This window comes from Trichomycterus rosablanca, chromosome 15 (genome assembly GCF_030014385.1).
Source record: "Trichomycterus rosablanca isolate fTriRos1 chromosome 15, fTriRos1.hap1, whole genome shotgun sequence".
In the NCBI taxonomy this organism is placed as follows: Eukaryota; Metazoa; Chordata; class Actinopteri; order Siluriformes; family Trichomycteridae; genus Trichomycterus; species Trichomycterus rosablanca.
In genome coordinates this window covers 14,519,321-14,540,877 of record NC_086002.1, presented here as the reverse complement: position 1 = coordinate 14,540,877, position 21,557 = coordinate 14,519,321, and the positions used below count along the sequence as shown (strand labels likewise).

At 40.5% G+C, this 21,557-nt stretch overlaps 1 protein-coding gene across 1 annotated transcript in view; it reads left to right on the top strand.

The window, feature by feature from the left end:
* LOC134329321 (uncharacterized) overlaps window positions 1–21,169 on the top strand; it is a 43,761-nt gene extending 22,592 nt beyond the window's left edge. The window contains exons 13-20 of the mRNA XM_063010548.1: window positions 1,497–1,596; window positions 6,432–6,471; window positions 7,958–8,009; window positions 8,647–8,761; window positions 10,800–10,883; window positions 12,312–12,435; window positions 15,843–15,933; window positions 19,141–21,169. Coding sequence (XP_062866618.1) covers window positions 1,497–1,596; window positions 6,432–6,471; window positions 7,958–8,009; window positions 8,647–8,761; window positions 10,800–10,883; window positions 12,312–12,435; window positions 15,843–15,933; window positions 19,141–19,215 — 681 coding nt within the window. The 3' untranslated portion in view covers window positions 19,216–21,169. The remainder of the gene's footprint in view (window positions 1–1,496; window positions 1,597–6,431; window positions 6,472–7,957; window positions 8,010–8,646; window positions 8,762–10,799; window positions 10,884–12,311; window positions 12,436–15,842; window positions 15,934–19,140) is intronic.
* Window positions 21,170–21,557: the final 388 nt, after the last annotated feature.

The window sequence follows — 21,557 nt, the reverse complement described above, 5'->3', positions numbered from 1 at the left end:
AATAGCTAAAATAGGTTTAAATACATTTAAAATAATAAAATAATACTATTACATTACATTTAATCAAAATATAAAAGGTGAGACCAGGTAGGTAAGAAGTACAGAGTGGGCATTTATCGATGTTTAACAAAAACACCAGATCCTTTCTCTTGGTGGACTGAATACTTATAAATTAGTCTAATAATAATTAAAAGAAAGACTTCTGGTATTGGAAGGCACTGTGATGGTTTGGCGTCCTCTTCAGAGTGTTCCTGCCTTGCGCCCAGTGTTTCCCTGTGGAAGTAGACCTGCAAAAAGTTAAGGGGTCTAAATACCTATTTATGAACATTCCCCTCTACAAATATTGGCAACCCTGGTAAAAACACTGTTAAACATTTTTTATAGCCGCTCAGGTGGCGCAGCGGTAGAACACGCTAGCACACCAGAGCTGACATTTCGAACTCATCGGTTCGAAATTCAGCTCTGCCATCCAGCTGGGCTGGACACCTACATGAACAAGGATTGCCTGTTAATAGAGGATGGGAAGCCGGAGCCAGGACCTCATAACTGATGCAATTACGACCTGGCGCCTGCACAGAGTCAGTCGAGGGATAATGCATTGATCGGGATCTAGCTCTGCGTACACAAAGCTGATCTGCATATGAACGCCTCGTGCAGGTAAAAAGATGCAGTCGGCAACTGCACGTGTCAGTCTCGCTTTTCTCAGTCAGAAGTGGGGATCAGCATCAGTAGAAAGGAAGCGTAATGTAATCAGGATTTTTGGATAATTCCGCTTTATTTTCATAATATTTTTGGTTTTATTATTAAAATATTACAGTTTTTTTGATAATTCCACTTTATTTTCATAATATGTTTGGTTTTTGGTTTTATTACTAAAATATTACAGCTTTATTTTCTAAATCAAAATATTTTGACTTTATAAGCAACATATTATGGCTTTATTCTTAAAATATTACAACTTCATTCTCAAAATTGAAATGTTTTGACTTTATTGCCCCGTGTCAGTGTGGGTTTTCTCTGGGAGCTCGAGTTTTCTCCCACAGTCCAAAGACATTCAGGTAAGGAAAATTAAAGATACAAAATTGTCCATGACCGTGTTTGACATTAAAGACTTGAACTGATGAATCTTGTGTAACCAGTAATTACCTGTTCTGTCATGAATGTAACCAAAGTGTAAAACATGAACTTAATTAATAAATAATAAATAAATAATTGACAAATAGCAAAATCCAACCTTTAATTAAAGCAAACTAACTCCCAAAAATCCTTCATCAAGAAAAAAAAACTTTGGTACAATTATTGGCACCCCTACATTTATTACTTTGTACAACATACATGCTTATACACAAAATGAGGGTGTTTAAAGTTTGTTGCACACAATGATGTCTATGTGAAATGGCACCATTCACAGCTTCTACTTGTGTAATATCGTTTTCTAAATGTAACTACACAAACAGTATTAAATTATCCCACTCTTATACATTTTTATTCTGTAGAGCCTTCGGGAAGCAGTTCTTTGGCTGGCTGTTCACCACAGGCAAAAGAAAGCTCTGGAAGTTTTCTCCAGAGAAGTAGCGCCAGCAGGAACTGGGATGGGTAGGTTTTAGCATGGTACAGTTGTGTATGTATGTATATATATATATATATATATATATATATATATATATATATATATATATACTGTATATATATATATATATATATATATACTGTATATATATATATACAGTGTATCACAAAAGTGAGTACACCCCTCACATTTCTGCAGATATTTAAGTATATCTTTTCATGGGACAACACTGACAAAATGACACTTTGACACAATGAAAAGTAGTCTGTGTGCAGCTTATATAACAGTGTAAATTTATTCTTCCCTCAAAATAACTCAATATACAGCCATTAATGTCTAAACCACCGGCAACAAAAGTGAGTACACCCCTTAGTGAAAGTTCCTGAAGTGTCAATATTTTGTGTGGCCACCATTATTTCCCAGAACTGCCTTAACTCTCCTGGGCATGGAGTTTACCAGAGCTTCACAGGTTGCCACTGGAATGCTTTTCCACTCCTCCATGACGACATCACGGAGCTGGCGGATATTCGAGACTTTGCGCTCCTCCACCTTCCGCTTGAGGATGCCCCAAAGATGTTCTTTTGGGTTTAGGTCTGGAGACATGCTTGGCCAGTCCATCACCTTTACGCTCAGCCTCTTCAATAAAGCAGTGGTTGTCTTAGAGGTGTGTTTGGGGTCATTATCATGCTGGAACACTGCCCTGCGACCCAGTTTCCGGAGGGAGGGGATCATGCTCTGCTTCAGTATTTCACAGTACATATTGGAGTTCATGTGTCCCTCAATGAAATGTAACTCCCCAACACCTGCTGCACTCATGCAGCCCCAGACCATGGCATTCCCACCACCATGCTTGACTGTAGGCATGACACACTTATCTTTGTACTCCTCACCTGATTGCCGCCACACATGCTTGAGACCATCTGAACCAAACAAATTAATCTTGGTCTCATCAGACCATAGGACATGGTTCCAGTAATTCATGTCCTTTGTTGACATGTCTTCAGCAAACTGTGTGCGGGCTTTCTTGTGTAGAGACTTCAGAAGAGGCTTCCTTCTGGGGTGACAGCCATGCAGACCAATTTGATGTAGTGTGCGGCGTATGGTCTGAGCACTGACAGGCTGACCCCCCACCTTTTCAATCTCTGCAGCAATGCTGACAGCACTCCTGCGCCTATCTTTCAAAGACAGCAGTTGGATGTGACGCTGAGCACGTGCACTCAGCTTCTTTGGACGAATAATGCGAGGTCTGTTCTGAGTGGACCCTGCTCTTTTAAAACGCTGGATGATCTTGGCCACTGTGCTGCAGCTCAGTTTCAGGGTGTTGGCAATCTTCTTGTAGCCTTGGCCATCTTCATGTAGCGCAACAATTCGTCTTTTAAGATCCTCAGAGAGTTCTTTGCCATGAGGTGCCATGTTGGAACTTTCAGTGACCAGTATGAGAGAGTGTGAGAGCTGTACTACTAAATTGAACACACCTGCTCCCTATGCACACCTGAGACCTAGTAACACTAACAAATCACATGACATTTTGGAAGGAAAATGACAAGCAGTGCTCAATTTGGACATTTAGGGGTGTAGTCTCTTAGGGGTGTACTCACTTTTGTTGCCGGTGGTTTAGACATTAATGGCTGTATATTGAGTTATTTTGAGGGAAGAATAAATTTACACTGTTATATAAGCTGCACACAGAGTACTTTTCATTGTGTCAAAGTGTCATTTTGTCAGTGTTGTCCCATGAAAAGATATACTTAAATATCTGCAGAAATGTGAGGGGTGTACTCACTTTTGTGATACACTGTATATATATACAGTGTATCACAAAAGTGAGTACACCCTTCACATTTCTGCAGATATTTAAGTATATCTTTTCATGGGACAACACTGACAAAATGACACTTTGACACAATGAAAAGTAGTCTTTGTGCAGCTTATATAACAGTGTAAATTTATTCTTCCCTCAAAATAACTCAATATACAGCCATTAATGTCTAAACCACTGGCAACAAAAGTGAGTACACCCCTTAGTGAAAGTTCCTGAAGTGTCAATATTTTGTGTGGCTACCATTATTTCCCAGAACTGCCTTAACTCTTCTGGGCATGGAGTTTACCAGAGCTTCACAGGTTGCCACTGGAATGCTTTTTCACTCCTCCATGACGACATCACGGAGCTGGCGGATATTCGAGACTTTGCGCTCCTCCACCTTCCGCTTGAGGATGCCCCAAAGATGTTCTATTGGGTTTAGGTCTGGAGACATGCTTGGCCAGTCCATCACCTTTACCCTCAGCCTCTTCAATAAAGCAGTGGTCGTCTTAGAGGTGTGTTTGGGGTCATTATCATGCTGGAACACTGCCCTGCGACCCAGTTTCCGGAGGGAGGGGATCATGCTCTGCTTCAGTATTTCACAGTACATATTGGAGTTCATGTGTCCCTCAATGAAATGTAACTCCCCAACACCTGCTGCACTCATGCAGCCCCAGACCATGGCATTCCCACCACCATGCTTGACTGTAGGCATGACACACTTATCTTTGTACTCCTCACCTGATTGCCGCCACACATGCTTGAGACCATCTGAACCAAACAAATTAATCTTGGTCTCATCAGACCATAGGACATGGTTCCAGTAATCCATGTCCTTTGTTGACATGTCTTCAGCAAACTGTTTGCGGGCTTTCTTGTGTAGAGACTTCAGAAGAGGCTTCCTTCTGGGGTGACAGCCATGCAGACCGATTTGATGTAGTGTGCGGCGTATGGTCTGAGCACCGAAAGGCTGACCCCCCACCTTTTCAATCTCTGCAGCAATGCTGACAGCACTCCTGCGCCTAGCTTTCAAAGACAGCAGTTGGATGTGACGCTGAGCACGTGCACTCAGCTTCTTTGGACGACCAACGCGAGGTCTGTTCTGAGTGGAACCTGCTCTTTTAAAACACTGGATGATCTTGGCCACTGTGCTGCAGCTCAGTTTCAGGGTGTTGGCAATCTTCTTGTAGCGTTGGCCATCTTCATGTAGCGCAACAATTCGTCTTTTAAGATCCTCAGAGAGTTCTTTGCCATGAGGTGCCATGTTGGAACTTTCAGTGACCAGTATGAGAGAGTGTGAGAGCTGTACTAGTAAATTGAACACAACTGCTCCCTATGCACACCTGAGACCTAGTAACACTAACAAATCACATGACATTTTGGAGGGAAAATGACAAGCAGTGCTCAATTTGGACATTTAGGGGTGTAGTCTCTTAGGGGTGTACTCACTTTTGTTGCCGGTGGTTTAGACATTAATGGCTGTATATTGAGTTATTTTGAGGGAAGAATAAATTTACACTGTTATATAAGCTGCACACAGACTACTTTTCATTGTGTCAAAGTGTCATTTTGTCAGTGTTGTCCCATGAAAAGATATACTTAAATATCTGCAGAAATGTGAGGGGTGTACTCATTTTTGTGATACACTGTATATATATATATATATACATGACTCATATACATATACATATACTGTATATCATATATACAGGGGTTGGACAAAATAACTGAAACACCTGTCATTTTAGTGTGGGAGGTTTCATGGCTAAATTGGACCAGTCTGGTGGCCAATCTTTATTAATTGCACATTGCACCAGTAAGAGCAGAGTGTGAAGGTTCAATTAGCAGGGTAAGAGCACAGTTTTGCTCAAAATATTGCAATGCACACAACATTATGGGTGACATACCAGAGTTCAAAAGAGGACAAATTGTTGGTGCACGTCTTGCTGGCGCATCTGTGACCAAGACAGCAAGTCTTTGTGATGTATCAAGAGCCACGGTATCCAGGGTAATGTCAGCATACCACCAAGAAGGACAAACCACATCCAACAGGATTAACTGTGGACGCAAGAGGAAGCTGTCTGAAAGGGATGTTCGGGTGCTAACCCGGATTGTATCCAAAAAACATAAAACCACGGCTGCCCAAATCACGGCAGAATTAAATGTGCACCTCAATTCTCCTGTTTCCACCAGAACTGTCCGTCGGGAGCTCCACAGGGTCAATATACACGGCCGGGCTGCTATAGCCAAACCTTTGGTCACTCGTGCCAATGCCAAACGTCGGTTTCAATGGTGCAAGGAGCGCAAATCTTGGGCTGTGGACAATGTGAAACATGTATTGTTCTCTGATGAGTCCACCTTTACTGTTTTCCCCACATCCGGGAGAGTTACGGTGTGGAGAAGCCCCAAAGAAGCGTACCACCCAGACTGTTGCATGCCCAGAGTGAAGCATGGGGGTGGATCAGTGATGGTTTGGGCTGCCATATCATGGCATTCCCTTGGCCCAATACTTGTGCTAGATGGGCGCGTCACTGCCAAGGACTACCGAACCATTCTGGAGGACCATGTGCATCCAATGGCGGTGCCGTGTATCAGGATGACAATGCACCAATACACACAGCAAGACTGGTGAAAGATTGGTTTGATGAACGTGAAAGTGAAGTTGAACATCTCCCATGGCCTGCACAGTCACCAGATCTAAATATTATTGAGCCACTTTGGGGTGTTTTGGAGAAGCGAGTCAGGAAACGTTTTCCTCCACCAGCATCACGTAGTGACCTGGCCACTATCCTGCAAGAAGAATGGCTTAAAATCCCTCTGACCACTGTGCAGGACTTGTATATGTCATTTCCAAGACGAATTGACGCTGTATTGGCCGCAAAAGGAGGCCCTACACCATACTAATAAATTATTGTGGTCTAAAACCAGGTGTTTCAGTTATTTTGTCCAACCCCTGTATATGAAATGATAAAATGTACTTATCCCATAGAAACATTAGAGCATATTATTAAAAATACTTTGATATCAAATAGCTAAATAATCTTTTCATTGAACCCACAGCACCAGGACTTACAGCCATTGTTGGAGGCAGACCTCGAGTGTAAGTAACATTTTCAGAAACATTTCTGAGTGAAAATAATGTTTCTAATACACCCCACGAATCCAGAAATACTTTGTCACATTCTTTGAGCCATTATAATTGATACAATGATACAAGTTAGAGCAATAGTTTCAACATTCTCTGTAAGGGTTGGTAGATATTAGCCATGGCAAAACTGCCAATGACAGCAGGTGTTCATTCAGAAAACTTGCCTTCAATTAGCATGATTTTTTTAAGTTTAAATCTATGCATTGACATACACTATACTTCCAAACGTATTGTATGTGGACACCCTGTCTAATTATTGGGTGTGTTTCAGCCACATCTATTGCTAATCACTAAATTAGTTTGAAGAAAGCCCTTTTATGTTCCAGTGATGCTATAAAGAAATGACAAGTTTGGTGAGGATAACTCCAACCCAATTAATTAACTTTCAGTAGACTTAGAAATTCAATTGTGATCTAGACCTTCATGTCCAATATTAGTACTTGATCTAACAATGTACTTGGACTAAATTGGCATAAAACACCACAGAAACACTGTGAAATCTTGTGGAAAGCTTTTCTAGAACTTTCCTTCATGCTCTGTGTATGATTCTTTGTAGGAAAGGATTCCTTTTAGTATATGATTCTATTTAGAGTGTGGTACTCTGTAGTAAATGAATTCTTTTAGTATATGATTCTATTTAGTGTATGATTCTTTGTAGTAAATGATTCCTTTTAGTATATGATTCTATTTTGTGTATGATTCTTTGTGGTAAATGATTCCTTTTAGTATATGATTCTATTTAGTGTATGATTCTTTGTAGTAAATGATTCCTTTTAGTATATGATTCTATTTAGTGTATTATTCTTTGTAGTAAATGACTCGTAGTTTATGGTTCTATTTAGTATGTGGTCCTTTGTAGTATAGTATTCTTATTTGCACATGATTCTATTTAGTTTATGATTATTTGTGGTAAATGACTCTTAGTTTATGGTTCTAATTAGTGTGTGGTTCATTGTAGTAAATGATTCTTATTTGCACATGATTCTATTTAGTTTATGATTCTTTGTGGCAAATGACTCTTTTAGTTTGTGGTTCTATTTAGTGTGTGATTCTTTGTAGTAAAAAGCTTTTCACAAAGCATTTCACTGCCAGTTGTACTGTGTATGACTATGTATGTGACAAATAAACCTTGATTTGATTTGAGTTTAGTATATGATTCTATTTAGTTTATGATTCTTTGTGGCAAATGACTCTTAGTTTAGTGTGTGATTTCTTTTGTAGTAAATGTTTTCTTTTAGTATATGATTCTATTTAGTGTATGGTTCTTTTAAGTAAATGATTCATTCTATTCATTCATTGATTCTTTTTTGAAAATGATTCTATTTACTGTACGTTTATTTTTACTATATGTTTATTGTTTTTTCCATATGAATCTTACCACTGTTCATAATTTGTTTCAATGTTCTGAACAGTGGTTTTGTGGTTTATGCTTGTGCAGATCTCCAGTGCTGAAGCCTTTCTTCTTTCTGCACCCTAAAGCAGAACTAGAGGTATGGCTGACATCATTAAAATTTGCTTTGATATGCAGAAAAATGACTTCATAAATAAAGGCCTTCTTAAAGCAATAAGCCACGAGAGGCCGTGCATTACTGTGATTTTAGCACGGGGATGACGTTTTTGGCACGACGCGAAGCGGAGTGCCTAAAACTTCTTTCCTCGTGCTAAAATCATAACAGTAATGCACGGTCTCGAGTGGCTTATTGCTTTTATAAAACGGCGGTCAACATAAAATATAATAAATACAACAATGTTTAATTCATAAATGTATTTATTGTGTATAAACTTACAATAAAGCATTCTTCCACGACGCAAAATAGTTCGATTAACAGTGTTGCTAGGCAACATGAGGGCGAAAATAACATTAACTTTTGTATTCAGTGGCGTATTAATATGGAATGATGTGAGGTGGTCCTAGGTGTCCGTTTATCGGGGATTTTACAACGGCTTCGAACGCGGCTCAGCCAATCAGATTTTAGGACCGGAACTATCCGTTTTATAATTTTGAATTTTGTAGCTGACTTTAGTTTAGTCCTAATGAGCCAATCACAGAGTCACAGAACAAGAACAGTTGCCAAAACGATTGACATCCAAAGCCTGCCACCTGTATGTATAAATGATTGATTTTAGGTGAATATCTACCTTGGTGGAGAGTTGGTGGAGACCTACAGAGAGACTGATTCTTCTACAACTGATGGACACACATCCTCCTACCTCCCAGAGGAAATTAGTTACATCTCAACAGGTTTGTTTAATAACAAGTAGTCGTGTTTTAATCTGATTTTCCTCCTTTTTCAGTTATTAATAATCAAATACACTTATCAGCCACTTTAGTAAGAAAATTATAATAATATTGTTCATGACCCTTTTTTGCTCCTTGAACAGCCTCAATTGTTTGTGGCTTGGCTTCCACAAGGTGTTGGAAGTGTTTCAATGATATTGTGGTCCTCGTAGACATGACAGCATTAAGTAATTGATGGAGATTTGTCAGTACATCCTAAAGTTGATTGTTTGATGGAACACAGTACTAAACATGTCTCTGCCCCAACTTTTTTGAGTTTGTTGTAGGTATCAAATTCCAAATATGTTAATATTTACAAAATACAATGAATTGGTTCAGTGAAAATCCTTTCTTTCTTTTTTATTCATTCAATAAAAAGTATCTTTTTATTGCATTTTACTACCTGTCCTAATTTTTCTGGAAAGGGGGTTTGTACTTTCGTCCATATAGACAACGTATCTATAGCAATGCTTACACAACAGTGTGTACTGTTGGACACAGAGGCTTTTTCAGACAGGGTGTTCCACGCCCTTACTTAATTAGAATTGAGGGCATGGTGTAGGAAAGGCCAGAATGTTTTCAAACAGGCAGTCCAAAGTGAAAGTAGGTTTAAATACGAGTTTCTATCGGGAGCGTGACCCAAAGTATCGACTGCATAAGGAGGTTTATGTAAGAGTGCTGGTTGTGTTGTTCTACAGTGCTGGTTAAAAAGTGCTTCAATTCCAAGGGGGATTTGTTTGTTGGCCTCTGAAAACCACAAGCCTTTTTCAGTGTTGTTTTGGCAGGACTGGCCGTGTCTGCTTTATCCTTTAGCCACTTTGTGGTTGGGATTAGCAAGCAAGACTCATTGAGTAATCAGGCACCATCCTTTCATCAGAGATTAGCACTGCAGGAATTTTTATCTTCTATACAAACTAACCTTTGTTTTTAAAAGATATCCATATGTGCTTGGTAAACATCTCATTCTGAAACCATGGGCATTGATATGATGCTCTAACACCCTTCTTTTGTGGGATTTCTTGTAGATCATAAGACATGCTGCAGCACTCCTGACCATTCCAAGGACATTGTATATTGTTGCGGTCAGAATATCTGAAATGTCAGCGCATGCATTTTTCCCCTAATTTAGTCATTTCCAGTTTCCTATTTAATTTTCTTTCACTGCGTACACCACACCTACACTGGCTTAGACAGGTTGCAGCCTAATACCCCCCACCCAACCCCCTCATCAAGTGGGTGGTACAGCGGTGTAATGCGCTAGCCCACTACCTCTGTGATCCGAATTTGAACTGTGTTATCAGCCAGTCGGGCGCTTACACGGACACACAATGTGCTTTGTCCGTCGGCGGGGACAGTGGCCGAGCAGGAATAATAACTGTGCTGTCCAGTCGAAGTGGTAGATCACGGATGCATTACTGCAGTCTATGAGACTCCCCCTCTATCAGGTAAAAGAAGCGGTTGATGGCAGCGCTTATGTTGGAGGGGGCACATGAGTGCAGCAGCAGCAGGAGCAATGTTGCAAATTGTTTATGACTAGAGTTTGTTTGTTTGTTTGTTTGTTTATTAGGATTTTTACGTCATGTTATACACTTTGGTTACATTCATGACAGGAACGGTAGTTACTCAATACACAAGATTAGGTCACACAAGGTTATATCCAACACAGTCATGGACAATTTTGGATCTCCAATTAACCTAAAATGCATGTCTTTGGACTGTGGGACCCAGGACCTTCTTGCTGTGAGTGCTACCCACTTAGCCACCGTGCCGCCCATATTACTAGAGACTCAAATTCGACTGTCTGCAGTGGTGGGCTATTGCATTGAACTGCTGCGACCCCCACGTAACATTAGATTATGTTATTACATATTATGCACAATTGTGTTAGATAGCAGATGTGTCAGAAAATTCTGAATTTAAATATCAATTTCAATCTCCTGATTTGCTAATGCCACCATAAACAAGTTAAACTAAATACGTTGTGTGTGTGTTTTCCCTACAGACCTGCCCAGTGGCCCTCACAGTTACAGACTTGAGGATTTAGCGTATACAAGAAGTGGAGATAAAGGAGATTGTGCCAATATTGGTGAGATGTTTGTTCAAAGTGCTGTCCACAAATATTTTATTTGGTTTTAATTATTAAAATGTTTCCTTTAGCTTTTCTTTGCTTTTTTGCAATCCTTTACCCAATGAGACATTTAACCCCCTGCTGTGTCTCCACCCACACCCCCTTACTTGCTCTATTTGCACACTTACCAATAGAGATGTTCCTCATCCAGGTGCTTTGCATATGTTAACAAAACATGATCTTACACCATCTTAGTCATTTTAAGCAGTACTTATAAACCCCAACAACACTGCTGCACCTGCTACAGAATACCAGAACAACACACTACCATGTCGTTACCATGTCAGTGTCATTGTAGTGCTGAGAATGGTTCAACAGCCTTATATTATCTGGTCAGTGGGTGTCCTATGGTGGGCACTTTCAACTGATAAATGGAAACATGGACTACATCAAGTGAATGTATACCTACAAATATCACATCTGTATTCAATCTAATGAAGTGCTCAATCAGGTATCTGATAATGACAATATACACTGACCGGGCATAACATTATGACCACTGACAGGTGAAGTGAATAACACTGATTATCAGAATACACAGGTGTCAGAATACACAGTGCATCACAGTATGTTGGTTTGTTGCATATGGGGCAGCAAAAGGGGGTCCAACACAATATTAGGAAGGTGGTCATAATGTTATGCCTGATCAGTGTATATACGGGAAGGGAAGGTCAGACAGGGCCTCTTTCCACTGCTGCTGCGATATGCGATCTCCAGGACTGGATATGATGTACCCCAACACTGTCAGGTGACAATTCACAGCAAAGGATTCACAGTTGGGAATTGGAAATGACTAGATTGTCTGTTATGGGGGCAGTTTCACTGAAGATCTTACATACATTGATGTTGTAAGCTAAAGTACTTGTTCACGTCCTCCTGATTTGAAATTGGTTCGTGATGTCATGGTAAGAAGAATTTAGAAAGATTCTAAGTGCAAAATTATTTTATAGCTTTGTTTTCTATGGGGGCGACACGGTGGCTCGGTGGGTAGCACTGTCGCCTCACAGCAAGAAGGTCCTGGGTTCGATCCCCAGGCAGGGCGGTTCGGGTCCTTTCTGTGTGGAGTTTGCATGTTCTCCCCGTGTCTGTGTGGGTTTCCCCCCACAGTCCAAAAACATGCAGTCAGGTTAATTGGAGACACTGAATTGCCCAAGGGGTGAATGTGTGTGTGTGTGTGTGTGTGTATGTGTGGACTGGCGCCCCATCCAGGGTGTCATACGCTCCACCATCCCACCCCCACCCCCCGCGCGACCCTGATTGGATAAGCGTTTAAGAAAGTGAGTGAGTGTTTTCTATGGCTAGATTTATAGACAAAGCATCAGGTGAATTATTTTAGGAATAGATATTGTTCTCACTATTGACAGGGCTTTGTTTTATCTGTATCAGGGGTCATTGCTAGACATCCACTTTACTACCCGTTTCTGAAGAAGTTTTTGACTGCGGACGTGGTGGAGAAGTACTTTCAGCACCTGATAAAGAAAGACAGCCTGGATCTGCCCTCTGTAACCCGGTAAGACTAAACAAGGCCGACAGTGCAGCTTGCTGATTTTTAGAGTACAGTGGTACCTTGAAACTCCACAGCAGTTGGTTCTGGGAGTGGCGTTAAGTTTAAAACGCATTGAGTTTCAAGTTATTTTTTCCCATAAGGATGTATGGGAAACCTGTTATTGTGTTTCATGGTCCCGTGGAACTGCATATAGTTTAGGCTGTGAAAATAACACAAATATAATATAAAAAACACAGAAATACAATTAAAAACAGTTAAAAAATTTTTTTTTAAAAAATACAATAAAACCTGCATTTTACCTTTAATTCTTTATTGTTTCCTTAGGTTCTTAATCGTGGAGATGCTTGATCTTGGAATACCGTATTCCTTAGCGAGTTCAGTAAAGGCACATTCACATGAGAAAAGGCAAAATCGCTTTTGCACTGGTTGTGCCGTTATTTCCTATGGAGTGTGCCAGTGCACAAAGCTTAACATGACTTATTGTACTAAACAACGAGCGAGGAATTTCATTAGTGGTGAGAACTTATGAGCAGTAATAATTAAGAGAAGTTTAGTGTTCATGTGTCGTTCTTCTAATACATTAAGTCACATTAAGCTTTTTTTTTTTTTTAACAATAAGCATTTTAGACTCTCGGAAAAGCTGATTCTCACATTTTCTCAGAACCCTGAGCTATAACACAAGTTTAAAAGTGAAACAGGAGGAAAATCCAGCTAAACACAGATACATGTGGACTTTCAGAGTAAATTTGACGGTTATTTCACACAAAAGCAGTTTCGTCTCATATTCACACATTGATGACGTTTTACCGCAGCGCACACACGTCGAGTTTAAGGGTACAAATTTCTCAACGATGGGCGCCGAGTTTTAAAGATTTCGCGTTTAGGGACACCGAGTTACAAGGTACCACTGTAGTTGTTGTTTTAACTGACGCTTGTTTATTATATAAAGTAGGTTTGAGGTTGATGACTTTCAAAAGAAGGTTTAGCTGAGTATTGCCGAATACCAAATTGAGGGCGACATCACATTTAAAGCTGCACATTTAACACCCATTTACATTTAATATATAACTTATCAAGAGAATAATGAGACCTGGGACCTTCTGAGATTTCTTTTCTCAACTGAAACAGACGTCACACTGTGTCATCATCTTCTTAAAAGATTGTCTTGTTTTTGAGAGTCTGTGGTCTTGGAACGCACAATATGGTATGCTCACTGTGAGCCGCCTTACATTTCACCCTTTAGGTTTTATGCTTACGCCAATTAGCAGACGCATTTATCCAAAGTGACTCCCAATTGTGGCTAAATACAATGCAAGCAGGGTGCTCAGGTGGTGCAGCGGTAAAACACGCTAGCACACCAGAGCTGACATCTAGAACTAGTAAGTTCAAATCTTGGCTCTGGTCACCTACATGGACAATGATTGGCTTGTTTGTCAGGTTGGATGAGAGGTTTCCTCATAAATGATGCAGTTATGACCTCTGCTGGCTGATTGGCACTTGCACAGAGACGGGCGTGTGTTAATCACGGCTTTCCTCGGTCAGAAGTGGAGGTCCGCAACAGTAAAAAGAAACCAAAATGCAATTGGGTAATTGGGTACGACTAGATTGGAAGAAAGATTGAGAAAAAATGGGGTGGGGATTGAACCAGCGACCTTTTGATTAGCAATCCAGTGCCTTGTTGTTTTATCTGGGGATTTTTTTTGTTGTCGTTATTATCCATGGATAAAGGAGGTGGGCGCTGTTAACACAAGTGATTTCCGGTTGTGTTTCAAACCGCATCCTATGTGCTATGTTGTATAAACTACACCCTTAATAGTGCACTAATATAAACATAATGTCTAGCACTATAAGGTACTGTTTCACTCACTGCCATTACTTCAAGCTCTGCCTTATGGAGGCACAGATTGGTATATGAAATTCAAACCTAGTTTGGTCCCGCCTTAGTAAGATTTGATTCCCAGCAGTCTTTAAGCCAAAATCCCTAATACCTCTCCAGACTCATCTAATTAGAGATAGTGCCTGGCCACAAAAAACTTAGCTGGCGGTATGCTTCAAACAAGAGGGGAACTAAACAAAAAAGCAGCTCCTTTTTCATTATGGTCTGTCCCGCTATGATTACAAAATAATCTCAATTTCAAGGGAGACAAGCTGACATCAAGATATCAAACAATGACTAAATCTCCTGAAGAAACTGGTTCGAACCATGCACTGGTCTACTGACAATGAGTGTTTTAATTGATCTCCGTGTGTTCATGAGGGATTTTTTTTCTTACTGTTTTTTCCACATCCAAAAACATGCCGGTAGGTGGACTAACTCATTTTGTTTCCTCATAGGTGTAAGTGAGTAGGCGAATATGTGAGTATGTGATGCCCTGCAATGAATGTCAGTCTCTTTAGAATGTATTGATGCTCTGAGCTTAGTGTTTCTGGGTGGACTCTAGACCCACTGCAACCCTGGTCAATCAATACAGTAGTCACATTTTTGCCACCCACACATCGATGAATTTGGCGCCACCTAGCGTTGCATGAGGAGAGACACACCCTAAGGGCACTCTTCCTCGTCTCCGTGCAGGCGCCTCGAATCAGCCGGCAGAGGTCATAATCGCATTCTGACAGAGAGAGACCCACATCCGGTTCTTTGTCCCACCCCCCAACGGCGTGCTCATTCTTAAAATGAGACAGCCTGGCCTGTCTTGCAATCAACATTCCAATTTATCCCAGAGGTGTTCAGTAGGGTTGAGTATAGGGCCACTAGAGTTCCTCTGGAGTTTTCACTATTACAAAATGATTGCGAAATGTTACGATTGCTTGGGCACTCGGGTGGTGCACTAGTCTAATGCGCTAGCTCTACACCGCTGAGATACCAAGCTCTCCACTTTAAATTCCAGGCTGGTCGGGTGTCCAAATAGGAACAATTGGCTGTGCCTAAGTGAGGGAGGTCAATAGGGTTTTTATTCTCAGTGTACAATTGCAGCCCCTGCTCTCTGCTTAAGTCGCCTACACTAGTGATTGATGAGCTAGTGGGCGTAGCGTGTCTCTACATATTTGATATGGCTCACTATGAGACAGCCAGCAACTGTAGGCGTGCTGGGGACATGTGATTGACTCCGTTTGCCAGTGTGTGGTGGTGCAAGCAGCAGGAGATGTGCAGTAGGGGAACTGGAAATAATACTTTTGGGAAAAATGTGGAATGTGCTCCAAAAATAAATAAATAAACATTATAATCTGGACAAAAAAAGAGACATTTACAGTTGGTACAGTTGGTAGTTCCGTTTTGGAAATGCCATAGTCCAGTCCAAACGGTCTCAAACCACAGAAACGATGAATGTTGCTTCTTCATTTCGTTGTAAGTTTGCCTCCAGCCTAATGTGATCAAACACAAAAATGTAAAAACATTTATTTTTCCACAGGTATGAATTGCCTGGTGTATGTGGTCTGAACTTCCTGCTGCGCAACTCCCTTGGAGGGGGAGGGGTGGCGTCTCTTAATAGTGACCCTCAGGTATCCAGCACACACTCTCACACACACATTCACAAACAGAGGCCTGTTTAAGCACACTTAGGCTAAATCATGTTCTATTTATTCAAAAAGACCCACATTGAGAAATCAGTATTGAAGTCTTGTGAAACTTTTGAGTCCAAAACTAATTTTTATAGCCGGACCCTTTTTGTTTTTCCAAATGTAATTAAATTTTTTCTCATGTATTTATTGTATTTAGTTACAATTAGATACAAAGCACCACCTGTTTGTTTTTCTCAGGCAGTCATGTATGTGTTTCCTGAAAATGTTGTGTTTTGAGGATCATTAGTTTCTTTTGTATCTTTTGTGATGGTATTAACTTCACTGATTTTTGTGAATATGACTTTTTACCTGTAGCACATGATTAGCCTACTGTTTTTTTCCTCTAGTCTATGGCTGCGTCCAAAATCGCATTACTTAAACAGTACGTACTAAATTGTAGGCAGTACACACTGCTTGGCCGGTAAAGCAGTAAGCTCTTTCAGTACACAAGTGTGCAGTATGCGCGCAACCTCAGTCGTACTATGTTCGCCATCTTACCAACGTCACGTGATGCATGACGTCACACCACCACAGTTATAACAATTTTAAAATCAGACTAAATTAATTCTGTCGTTCTCTACAAAGCTGCTCATAACGTTATTTAGGGTTAATCATAACATCTTTAATGTTTGTCTTATTCTGAATTTTTCCGCCACCTTTATTCTTCAGCTTCGACCGCCTTTCAGCTCCAGTTGAATTATGGGATAGATGATCGGACCGTAGTGTGGCGTGTTTGCATACTCAAAAATAGATGGCCATGCAGTAGGTCATCCGGGTACTTTTTCGCGTACTGTTTAATGAATACGTATTTTGACACGAGTACTGCTTTCATGTACTGTTCAGTATGGAAGTATGCGATTTCAGACGCAGCCTCAAACTGTACACCAACAACCAGTGCTAACAGGGTATGTGTTTCTAATAAAGTGGCCAATAAGATTAAACAGTATTTATCCCAACAACAATGCTGTACCAGAGATGTTCACAAGTCACAAAATACGAGTCAAGTCACGAGTCTTTAGGCTAGAGTCCGTCAATATAATATACACAAAACATATATTAAATGTAGCATAGAAATAAACAAATCATATGTAAGTTCAGATAAAAACAACAGATTAGCGACTGTATTTTGCCATTTTACTTAGTGCCTTTACTTTTCTTGTCATTGTGCAAATGAATGTAATTTCCGAAACAAGATGGTACCAGTTAAAAGCTTAAACTGATACGTTTTGTTTTCATTGCAGCGACCAAAAAAAATCATAACCACTGCTTACCTAAGCTTATGTTCTTCCAGATGCTAGTAAATTTATAGCCGTGTGTTGACCCATTAGGAATAGAATCCATTATTTTGTAAATGTGCTTATAATTGAAAACCTCCAAACTTTTCCTAGTTGTGTAGTTAAACACGAACTCGTTAGAAAGCCAATCAAGCATTTCATTGAAAATCATTTGTGTGACGCAAACTGAATAAACACAAATAACAGCATTACTTACGAAACATTAAAATCAGAAGGTCTGACTGGTTCAGAAAGCGGTCTTTCAACCATTAGCGCCAATTCTGTAGGAGCATTCCATTCACCATAGTTGTTTCTGTGAAGTGCACTACGTAGGGTATTCCACCATTTTAAGTGAGATTCCAATCCAAAGGTAACGAAAATGTTCAAATGAAGGGAACTTCAAACTGTAGGGAGTAGAAAGCGACGCTTCATCACTACGCCGGAAGCAGGCTGTACCATTTACCCATTGCGCGTGTTGCGAGTTGAGATGGCAGGAGCGTTATTAGAGAGCAGAAAATGACACGATCAGAATGATGTCTGATCGATGGTTCATTCATCTTTAATAAAAACCAGCAGTTATGTGAAAATAACCAGTGAACGTCCAGAAACGCTGCACAATCCACCAAAAACACAAATGTAGTTAGTTAACTTTTACACCGTTAATCACAAACAATAAAACACCACGTGATGACATCACAAAGCGGCTGTACGATGATAAGATCAGGTTTATTCCCAGATGACATCACAATATGATAGACGGCTATATACAGTGTATCACAAAAGTGAGTACACCCCTCACATTTCTGCATTCCAGCATGGTGGTGGTAGCATCATGGTCTTGGGCTGCATGAGTGTTGCTGGCACTGGGGAGCTGCAGTTCATTGAGGGAAACATGAATTTCAACATGTACTGTGACATTCTGAAACAGAGCATGATCCCCTCCCTTCGAAAACTGGGCCTCATGGCAGTTTTCCAACAGGATAACGACCCCAAACACAACCTCCAAGATGACAACTGCCTTGCTGAGGAAGCTGAAGGTAAAGGTGATGGACTAAACCCAATTGAGCACGTGTGGCGCATCCTCAAGTGGAAGTTGGAGGAGTTCAAGGTGTCTAACATCCACCAGCTCCGTGATGTCATCATGGAGGAGTGGAAGAGGATTCCAGTAGCAACCTGTGCAGCTCTGGTGAATTCCATGCCCAGGAGGGTTAAGGCAGTGCTGGATAATAATGGTGGTCACACAAAATATTGACACTTTGGGCACAATTTGGACATGTTCACTGTGGGGTGTACTCACTTATGTTGCCAGCCATTTAGACATTAATGGCTGTGTGTTGAGTTATTTTCAGAAGACAGTAAATCTACACTGCTATACAAGTTGTACACTGACTACTCTAAGTTATATCCAAGTTTTATTTCTATAGTGTTGTCCCATGAAAAGATATAATAAAATATCTGCAGAAATGTGAGGGGTGTACTCACTTTTGTGATACACTGTATATATATATATAATTGTCACACATAACTAATGTTAGCACATGCTGATGCTAGGGACTGTTGTTGTTTACGAGTCATTTTTTTTGCGAGTCATGAGTCGAGTCTGAATCATTTGAAACGAGTCGCCGTGTGTGCATCCCCATCTCTGTGCTGTACCTGATACACTCATTCCAGATCTACACACAGCACCGTGTTATTATCAGTGCTGAGAATCATCTGGTCAGTGGGGGCCCTTGTTGATTGATTAAGGAAGTAAGGGGGAGCAACAGATGGACTCCAGTCACTAATTATATACCGACAAAGTTCATCTGTTTGGTAGGTGTAGCTTCTGAATGAAGTGCTCGGTGAGTTCATGTTGTGCTTTTCTTGTCTCTAGGGAAAAGCCTATGGACAGATGTTGCTGGACTATAGATTGACTGGCCTGCCTGACCTCAAGGCTCTGGTGGAGTGAAGTGGGAGAAGAAGTGTGGAGAATATAACGAATAAAGTAAAGATTCTCAGATAAAACGGGTAGCTGACTTAGACGGGGCACCGATGTACTGTTTTACTGGTGAACACTTGGTGTTTTAATGTTATGCACCTACACTCAGCTTGATCAAGGAACAGGAAGGGAGTGCTTAGATTTCGGTGGCGTTCTTCACAAAAACTCTTGCATGTTCAAGATAAAACTGGTGCCCTAACGTAATGCGCAGTTTGTGCCAAAGACATGGCCTCTTCTCTTCATACACAGAAAGTAGAGGGTTGGAGATACTGGTAGTGTGACTTATTAAATATAATTCCTAATTTAACACAAATAAATATAATTCTATCATTCTTAACACAACTCTGACAATCACCAGCTGCTGTTTTTATAAACCAGCTGCAGCTGTTACTGGACGTAAATACCAGGTTCCCATCTATCCAGTTAAATTAAGTTACTTTGAGGTCAGTTTTTTGTTGTTCCTGTAAAACAAATTAAATTCTTCCAACTTTATGGCAACAGTTTGGGAAAGGCCCTTTCCAGTTCCAGAACGGCTCATTGCTTATGCTCAAAGTGAGGCTCATTAAGACGTGGCTTGATTAGTTTGGTGTGGCGGAATTAGTGCCATGCACTTAATTAGTAGACGGAATTTTGCAATGAGCTACAGCTTTAGTCATTTAAACGGTAGTGCTAAATGCACTGCAAACACAGACAGCTGTTGAGGGTTAAGGGCCTTGCTCAAAACCCCAGCAGTGGTAATCTGACAGTGGTGGGGCTTGAACCAGTGATCTTTTGATTACTAGTCCTAACCGCTAGACTACAACTGCCTGTGCTTTCATGTTTCTACAATTGCACGTGTGCAGTGCACCACTTGCGTCAAGCTGCATAAGAAACCAGTAACAGTATTTAGTTTGTTTTGTATTTGGGAAGCGGCATCAGTATTTCAGATTGCACATAATAGGCTGGTGTTGTGTGCCATTTGGCATTTTAAAGACTCAAACGAAATATTCACAAGTGACTAAAAGTGCAAACCACTTCATAAACAACCCTTGAGATAATTTAGATAATGGCCAAAACTTTGTGGACACCTGACCATTCGCCTGCTGGACGTTTCATTTCAAAACCATAAGGATTATTTTGTAATACTGTGCCACTTTAAGCCCAGGATAGCCTCCACTCTTGTAGGAGGGCTTCCCCCAAGATTTCGCTGCATGTCTGTGAGAATTTGTGCCCATTCAGTCCATGCACTAATGTTGGTCTAAAAGGCCTACTTTGCAATCAGTGTTTCAGTTCATCCCAAAATGGCTCAGTGTGGGTTAGGTAGGGATTTTGTGTAGGCACCCAGAGTTTCTCCGTACCAAACTCTTCAATCTTTTTTTTAATGGACCTCACTTTGTTCACGGGGCACAGTAATGCTGGAACAACATAGTGTCTTTGCCAAATTATTACCATAAAGGGTTTTTTAAGCAATGGGTGTGAATAAAGTACTTAATTTTTGTAATTAAAAGGCCATATAATGTAGTATGTGTGTCAGGTTAATCTATTAAATTGATAAATAGCTTAATAGCCTTATGACTTAAATCTGACTACCAATTGGCTTGAGGGTGTTTAAGGTTTTCTCATTACACTGCACACAAGTGCACTTTGGGATTTAATTAATCAAATTTATCAGATCTTTTTTGTTGTGTGTATGTATTCACTGGTTTCCCACTAAAGTTCTGATCTTGCTATTTTATATCTCACTAAAATACAAAAATATTAGATTATATTAGACACATTTAGCTTTACTGCTAACTGACTTTAATGGTACATACTCTGAGAGCCTTAAATTTAAAATGTATAGCGGTTTACTGATTTCTGTTTGATTTTGGCAATGTTTTATCAGGAGCATTGATGTCAACATGTCACTAAAGGCAAATAATAAACTATTTTTCTATTATTGTGATCACTGAGCATGTTGGTCTTTTCTACTTGACATATGCACCATTGAGTTTTGAAGATCTGCTGCAGCTTCCTTCCTCCCTTACACCTTGCTTCTTTTTTTGGCTTTATTATTTGTATGATGAGGGCGGCACGGTGGATCAGTGGGTAGCACTGTCGCCTCACAGCAAGAAGGTCCTGGGTTCGATTCCCAGGTGGAGCAGTCCGGGTCCTTTCTGTGTGGAGTTTGCATGTCCAGGAGCTTCGGTTTCTTCCCACAGTCCGAAGACATACAAGTGAGGTGAATTGGAGATACAAAATTGTCCATGACTGTGTTTGACATTAAAGACTTGAACTGATGAAGCATGCGTAACAAGTAACTACTTGTCCTGTCATGAATGTAACCAAAGTGT